The 8,775-nt window shown below is 36.3% G+C and overlaps 2 protein-coding genes across 2 annotated transcripts; one reads left to right on the plus strand and one right to left on the minus strand.

Annotated features, from left to right (window-relative positions):
* Window positions 1-450: 450 nt before the first annotated feature.
* LOC139877220 (F-box/FBD/LRR-repeat protein At1g13570-like) lies at window positions 451-1,872 on the plus strand. The gene is made up of 4 exons (XM_071864633.1): window positions 451-1,035; window positions 1,109-1,237; window positions 1,327-1,461; window positions 1,627-1,872. The coding sequence occupies exons 1-4, from the start codon at window positions 451-453 to the stop codon at window positions 1,870-1,872; spliced, it is 1,095 nt and encodes a 364-aa protein (XP_071720734.1).
* Window positions 1,873-6,639: 4,767 nt separating this feature from the next.
* On the minus strand, window positions 6,640-7,892 carry LOC139877221 (uncharacterized). Its single transcript, XM_071864634.1, has 2 exons — window positions 7,771-7,892; window positions 6,640-7,627 (listed from the first exon to the last, which is right to left on the minus strand). Exons 1-2 carry the CDS (start codon window positions 7,890-7,892, stop codon window positions 6,640-6,642), a joined length of 1,110 nt encoding a protein of 369 aa, XP_071720735.1.
* Window positions 7,893-8,775: the final 883 nt, after the last annotated feature.

The following is an 8,775-nucleotide window of genomic DNA, read 5'->3' on the forward strand; positions in this document are numbered from 1 at the left end:
TATTATTAATGGACACAATGCCAGATGAAAAAATAACAAAATTAAAAGTAGTGACAGCAACTGTTTGTGTCATAATTTAAGGATTACAAATGCACTACATCAGTTGTTCAAATATGAAGTAAATAGTTACTGTTTACAGAGGTGTTCTATTTTGTACAATTTAATGACTTCATAATATGTTTGATGAATGAGTCATTTAAAACGTTTAGTTGGTAGTTGTTCAAATATAAAATGTTGAATTACCAGGTTAGGTTGTTATATATCACCTTAATCGAAAACTACTCTTAATCTGGACCGATACGATAACACATTGCCTTGACTGATAATTGAGCTACTACTTTAAGATTTACGTGTTGGCTCGAATATATAGATTTATGAAATGACATTTTGCCTAATGGTATTTGAATTCTATTTTTTGCAGTTGTTTAACACGATCTTGCTGCTGCTGAGATGAAACCTGAATGTTCGTCTTCGGATATAATCAGCAGCCTTCCTCAAGACATAATAGAAACCATTCTCTGTCTTGTACCTATAATATATGCTGTGAGGACGAGCATCCTCTCAAAGAAATGGAGATACAGTTGGACCCGAATTCCTAAACTTGTGTTTAGTGAGGAAGATCTGTATAGAGGGGAAGACCTGCTCCAAGTTTTTTGCGTTATACATCAAGTGTTGTTAATGCACCAGGGTTCAATATTCGAGTTCTCCCTTTCCATGTATGCGGATAACACATATGCCGATATCGACCAAATAATTACTTATTTGTCGAGGAAGAATACCGTCGAGAAACTGAAACTTGAACTTAACCTGGATATTGATGACGGGGAGGAGAGATATAAGTTACCCTTATCTTTCTTCTCCTTTCTTCATTTGACTCATCTCCACCTGGAACATTGTAATCTTGATCATCAACAACCTACATTGAATGGATTTGGTCAGCAGCTTACGAGCTTGTTCCTCAACAATGTGGACATCTCTGAAAAGTTGATTTTACATGTGGTATCCAAATCTCCATTACTTAAGAGATTCGGTTTGGTAAGTTACCTGTAAAATATTAATCCTCTCAGGCTCTCGTAAGTTATCTGAAAATTATTTGTTGCTGTTGCAGGTTATAAACCACACAGAATATGAGCTTAGTTATATCTATAGTCTCGCTTTCATTTGTGAGCTATTTGGAAACATGCCTTCAGTTGAACATCTGTTTCTTGACATTGAGGACCTTCATATCTTAGATGCGGTAATATTTGTATACAATTTTTTTTTTTTAATTAAAGTTGGAAAAGAGAAACTCTGGATTTATTAACGTTTATATATTTTGGTGTATAGTCCAACTCTTGCTTACCAAAGCTTCCGACCCCATTGGTCCACCTCAAATACGCTTATTTTGTTGGTGGTTGTGATTTGCCTTTTCCTGTTAGTTTGCTCAGAAGCTCGCCCAACTTGGAGAAACTTAAGCTACAGGTAAAAAAATATCCAATTTGCTTTGCTTTTTTTTTTTTCAATTAAAATTAAAATTTTACTAACAACAAACATAAGGAACACTCACACTTGATGTAAAGGTATCATAATAGGATAGAGAACCATATGGAGACAGAGTATCCGGATGTTTGGTTGCAACACTTGAAGGAGTTGGAGGTTGATTTCGATACCGATATAGACGAGATGAAGATGGAGTTATTGAAGCTTATATTGGGCAGGTCACCCATGCTAAAGGTGGTGAATATAGGCATCAACAGTAGTACAATTGGTAATCATGATGCAGAGATCTTAAGGGTTCTCTCAGACATCCCACGAGCGTCGGAAATGGTAAAAATTGTTGTCAAGCGTTCCCCTGATAGTCCTACTCCTGATGATAGTGATGAGGAAGTTTGAAGTTGAATGAAATCATTTCATATCACTTTACACCATGGACTTATTATTATTATTATGATACTTGTATAATACTGTTGTTTTGGTTGTAGAATTAAGTTACCTATTCTACATGTTGCAAAAACACATTTGCTTACTGCAATTATGTTTTTTTGTTTTGTAAACTACAGTTGTTGCAATTTTAGCTGAGTACATGGTAAGCGCAACATGTACAACTCAAAATGCCTTGGTTATTGTCTAATCTAAATATTTTTCATCTGGACCACCTTTGAGACAAGTTATCTTCAGTAGATTAATAACTTGGTAGTTATCAACCAAGTTCTTTGTCACTTCTGAAACAACTCCATGAATGCAAGGTTTCTTGTGAGGATATATTAAGACTCTGACCACTAGGATATCTTGTGAAAACAGTTAACCATCACATGAAGATAATGTCTAATTTGTTATAATCACTCAACATATGAGGATCTAAAAGGTATTCTCATAAAAGATGATATCTAACCTTTTCTAACAAGAAAATTTAAGAATTTTACTACATTTGAATACACTTGATTGGACTTTTCGACTTGTTATTGTAAAATTTGTTCAACTTAGTGATCCATAAGAAATAAAATATAGCCCAAATTGCTATCCCTAGTTTTGACACTTACAAAATGAGAGTGGATTTAATATTTGATCATGTTAAAAGTGTATGCTGATCAAGAATAAGTGTATTTAACACCAAACGAAATATGGCCTTGTACATTTGCCTTCCCACACACTATTCTACTCACAAGTAGTCCAAATATTTTGTCAACACGTATATACCATCCATCGTTGTTAGCCAAACTAGATTAGCGGTGACTATCTTTAGCTATATGGAATTATCAACAAAACTACCATAAATTAGTTCAAAGCGTTAATAGGCTGAAATACCCCTACGTATCGAGCTTATAATCTCTGGTTCGGTCTTCTAAACGGGTTTGTGTGGTAACTGCTGGTTTCTTCCATCGGCGTTGTGATGTGGAGTTGAATGGTCCGAATTGGAGCTGAGTTTGATTGATGAATCACTGTAAAACCCGAATCATGTCTCTAATGGAAATTCACACACTAAAGTTTAGAGCTTTGAATATAATTTCACGAGATACCAGAGTGTGGTGTTGTGATGCTACAATTTGTAGGTGTGTAACGCAAAATTACAATGTCTTAACTATTAATATAAGAAGGTAAGTAGCAACCTAAATTGATTAGAGCCAGAAAATAGAAACCCACTTTTGATTTAATGAATTTCACCAAACATTACCAACCCTTGTACATTCAATTTGGCAGTGAACTTAAATTTACAAATGGAGTAGTGGAATCACAAAACCATGTACCAAAAGCACACAGACCATAAACACCATACATATATATGATGATACCGTTTAAAACTTGAATCTGTTGAGGGCTACAATTGTGAATGTTGAGGTGGCGTTTGTGCCAATGACCATGAGGATCTGCTTGACCGGGTACCAAAACGTTTTTAATCTGTTAAACAAAAAAGATAAACGCATATATGAAAAAGCATTAAAAAAAGGGCAAAAACAAAAAAGCAAAGGTAAATACCACACCATTTTGTTTGGGATAACAGTCTGGATTATTAAATAGGATGTCAAATAGTTTTAGTTAACATCATAATGTAAATTTTTTGAATAAATGTACTGTTGATGGCAACGGAGACAGAAGCCAGGACCACCACAGAATATTGTCCGCTTTGGGAATCAGCGAGCCACCAGCGACTCAACTGCCCTCACGGGTTTAAAATGCATTATGTGAGGAAGAGGTATCAAGCCACATATAAGGGCCTTTGTTTTTGCCTCTCCAACCGATGTGGGAAAGGGGTGAAGGTCACCCCAACATTCCCCCCTCCCCTAACATCGGTGTGGTAACCCCGGCTCTGATACCAGTTGATGGCAACGGAGGCAGAAGCTAGGACCACCACAGAATTTGATGGGAAAATAGTCACAACGGGCAATCTACAAAACGGAAACAAACATCCGTTTGACAACCATTTTTTGACCCGTATGAAACCGTGAGGATGCTAACAAACAAGCTATATCAAATCCAACCCAAATCAGTCCCCAAATCAGTAGCTAAACAATAATCAAGCACACACTAAATACACGAGACTTTTTTACGTGGAAAACCCCTCAAAATCGAGAGTAAAAATCACGGGACTCGTAAGCCACTTAAATTCCACTATCATCAACAAAGAGAGCAATACAATAATCCTTCTCTAGATCAACTAGATGCATACAACATCATCATACTCTTGAACAACAATAATCAACAAGTATATGAAACAATTAAAGACAAAAGAAGAATTTCATCACCCAAAATTCTGCTACTGTTCGACCTGCTGTAACTCGAGCTAGAAACCACTTGAGACGAATTCAACGGTTGAAAATGTTGGCACTGATGTCAGGAAGACACAGCCCAAAAATGAAGAAGATTCAACGGTCGGATCTCCGGAGATCGAAGGTTTTCTGGCCTGCTGTCACTATAGACGGGAATTGGGGTTTTCACTCTATTTCTTGATTTATCTATCTGATCTCTCTACTTTTTGATAATGAAAACCAGCTGCACACTTGGAGTTTAAAATGCCTAGGATGCTTGACCAAGTCAACAAGCATTTTGGGCCTAAATTTGTTGGGCTTGGAACATTGGACTTAAAACTTCCACATAAATGGAAACCAAATAAAAACCCAACAAATCTCCCCCTTTCCAATTATGAGGAAGGGATCGAGATCCCGGCGATCGAGCAACATACCTTAAGCTTCTCACTTGCTAAAGCCTTTGTGAACATGTCGGAACCATTTTCATCTGTATGAACTTTCTCAAGTTCAAACAAACCATCTTCAAGACGTTCTCTAATCCAATGATACCGCACATCAATATGTTTTGTCCGCTTATGATACATAGAATTTCTAGCCAAATGAATCGCACTCTCATTATCATAAAGAACCACATATCGTGATTGCTTAAACCCAAGGTCTTGTAGAAACCTTTTCATCCACAATAGTTCTTTGCACGCTTCTGTTGCTGCCATATACTCAGCCTCGGTCGTAGACAATGCAACACACTTTTGTAACCTTGATTGCCATGAAACCGCTCCCCCTGCGAAAGTCATCAAATATCCAGAAGTGGACTTCATGTTATCTTTGTTTCCTGCCATATCTGAGTCTGTATAACCAACAAGCATCGGCTCTCCATTTCCAAACGTGATACCCAATTTTGAAGTACCTCGTAAATATCTCATAATCCATTTAACTGCTTCCCAATGCTTCTTACCCGGATTTGACATAAACCGACTAACAACACCTACTGAATGAGCTATATCAGGCCTAGTACACACCATAGCATACATCAAGCTACCAACCGCTGAAGCATATGGAGCTTTATCCATCTCCTCAACATCCTCCTTTGAAGTAGGGCAATCTCTATCTGTTAGCTTAAAGTTGGTAGTAAGAGGGGAACTAACCACTTTAGCATTCTTCATGTTGAACCTACTAAGCACCTTTTCAATGTATTGCTCTTGTGATATATGTAACGTCTTAGCACCTCTACCTCTAGAAATCCGAATGCCAAGAATCTGTTTTGCTGGTCCCAAGTCTTTCATAGCAAAAGACTTGTTCAATTCTCGCTTCAACTGCGCAATTCTTTTAATATTTTTACCAACAATGAACATATCATCAACGTATAACAACAATATGATGAAATCATCATCACCAAACCTCTTAAAGAAAACACAATGATCTGAAGTTGTCTTTCGGTAGCCTTACTTTCCTATAACCGACTCAAACTTCTTATAGCACTGTCTCGGTGCTTGCTTCAACCCATATAGACTTTTCTGAAGTCTACAAACATAATTTTCTTTACCCTTAACCCGAAAACCTTCAGGTTGCATCAGGTAGATTTCCTTATCCAAATCACCGTGAAGAAAAGCAGTCTTGACATCCATTTGTTCAACCTCAAGATCAAGACTAGCAGCTAACCCAAGAACCACTCGAATAGATCCCATCTTCACGACCGGAGAGAAAATCTCATCAAAATCAATACCCTTTTTCTGGCTGAATCCTTTAACGACTAACCTAGCTTTGTACCTTGGTTGTGAAGTAAGCTCATCTGTCTTCACTTTGAATACCCGTTTGTTTCTCAAAGCTCTTTTGCCTTTAGGTAACTTCACCAGGTCATAAATATTGTTCTCATACAAAGAATTCATCTCATCTTGCATAGCTTCACCTCACTTTTTCTTATGCTCATCTTTCATTGCTTCTGAATAACACTCTGGCTCTCCCCCATCAGTGAGTAATACATACTCATCAGCAGAATATCTAACAGAAGGATGACGGTCTCGGGTAGACTGCCTAAGTGGGACAAATGGGGGCTCTTTAAATTCTATGATTAACTTTTGTAAGTAAACGTATACGCGGCTCGACATTAGGTTTTAGATAAACCAAATTAGTATGTTAGTTTGAAATAATATAATCAGAAAAACGAGATAACCTGTGTAGATAGCTGGTAGAGAAACTCAAATGAAAACCCTAGCTGCAATGGTGTAAACTTAAGCGGCGACTGAAAACCCTAGCCTTTTTTTTTTTTTTTTTTTTTTTTTGCAAAGCAAAGATATATTACTTTTCAAAAAAACATACAATGGGAGGATACACCCTAGCCCATAATGCACCAAAATACAATGCCAAATCAACAACCAATACACATCCTACTTATCAAAAAGTAGAAAACACTGCAGCATTACCATTTAACATCCCAAACAATTTCAACCTCTCTAATAGCACTTGTCTGCTTGACTTTGAAAGTCAACAGCTTACATTTGACATAATCCTGAATGACATTGCAAACTCCTTCCACTTTTCTGGAGATCTTCTTGAAAATTCTGTTGTTTCTTTCTTGCCAAATATGGTACACACAAGCTGCAACAACCAAATGGTTTAAAATACTCCAAATATTTCTCTTTGCAGGATACTTACAAATACCCTGCACTATACCCTGCAGGTCATTAGGCAAACCTTTATACAACAACTTTTGCTTCATATGCTTCCAAACATCTAAGCTATAATTACATTGAAAGAATAAATGGTTGATAGAATCTGCTTCTACTCCACAGAAAATACACTTTAAATCTTGATTAGGCATCCACTTCAACATTTTATCTTGAGTACTAAGTCTATTAAGGATAGCCAACCATAAGATAAAAGCATGTTTTGGATCATACCCCTTGAACCATACTGCTTCATGCCAATTAACTTTATCTCTATTAATCCTGAAGTCCAACCATACTTGCTGAGTAGGAAAAGGAACTTTTTTGCCATCATTATTAACCCAATGAAATAACAATCTGCCATTGACATCTTCTGACCCAATATGATGCTTAATTTTATCTCTGAGTTTAAGCAAAAATTTCCAACCCCAACTATCACTTTGACTTGGAGCAATATCCCAAAAAGATTTGCCTTTTAATTTGACTAGGTTAACCCAAACACTCCATAATGACATATCTTTAACAAGAATTCTCCAAATTTGCTTTACAATAAGCACTTCATTCCATACTTTTAATGGTTTTAGACCAAGACCACCTTGATCTTTAGGCACACAAACGTCTTTCCAGGCTACTTTGGCCTTGCCTTTTGACTGCTCAGATTGACTCCACAAAAAACCCTTTAACAACTTATCAATTTCATCCACAACACCATAAGGGATAACATAAACTGAAAACCCTAGCCTTGTTTATATAATTGTTGTAAAATATTTACGTTATGCACCCTTTAATATGTTAGTTGCACTAAATGGCCCCTGGCAGTTTTTTAAATTTTTTTTATGAAAAAACGAGAAGGCCGCAAGTGGAAGCAACCGATGCTAACTGACGATGACAACTTTCTTAGAATCAGCTCAATAAGCTTCCCTTCCACTTTTGCAAAATAAATTGACTTGCCTAATCTCGACAAAAACGAAAACATTAGCTCAATTCCCCTCGACGAAGATGCCATCTTCTTATCTGTGTCCCCTTCGTCAAAGTCGACCACTTCAACGTCTTCACCACTAGCAAACCTTATCGAGATGCCCACATCCTTCTTCGTCTTTTATGGATTTTGGAGCACTAACCGCCACAACATCCTCAACAGTACCTTGACTCACACCCGCTAGTCGGCGCTCCTTGTGAAGCAAGATATTTTTTCTGAACAATCTCACAAAAAGAACCACACTCTTTGCCAACACAATTATAAAACAAAGGGGTGTTGCCAATGACCATTGAGAGGGAATCGGAGAACGATACAATCAAAGATAGATCCCAGTCAGGAGGACAAACATGATCCTGCTCTTTGGATATATAAGTTGTATCGAGGTTATTTATTACTCCATAAATTACTAGAGTATTAAAAAATAATTAATGGGTACGAAGTATTGTTTATGTAGTTACTTGCTTCAAGGTTTACCATGTAAAGTAGTTGCTTGTTAGTTACAAATATTGATATACCTCATTGAATGTATTTGGGAGACTGTAAATACGAAGTATATTATATCTATAACAGAATTGTAAAGTATATTAGTATTAATCCCTAAATTGTGATGCAAAATAAAGTTGTTGATCAAAGAGATGAGATGTTCAGGAAAACGTATATTAAACCATTAACATGAAACTTTAAACAAAGTTGTTGATTTGTTTATTTGTCTTTTTAACCCGAATATAACCCGAATATGCTCACTATAGTTAATATTAAAATGATATGATAATGATTTCGTTATTAGGCTAATTTTTTTGTTAAAAAAAATCGAAAAGAAAAAGAAAAAAATCTAAGCATGGTGGATGATGTCATTAATCTAAATAATTTTGATTTAAAATTAAATCTTATTAATTAATTATTATTATTA

Source organism: Rutidosis leptorrhynchoides, chromosome 11, assembly GCF_046630445.1.
Source record: "Rutidosis leptorrhynchoides isolate AG116_Rl617_1_P2 chromosome 11, CSIRO_AGI_Rlap_v1, whole genome shotgun sequence".
In the NCBI taxonomy this organism is placed as follows: Eukaryota; Viridiplantae; Streptophyta; class Magnoliopsida; order Asterales; family Asteraceae; genus Rutidosis; species Rutidosis leptorrhynchoides.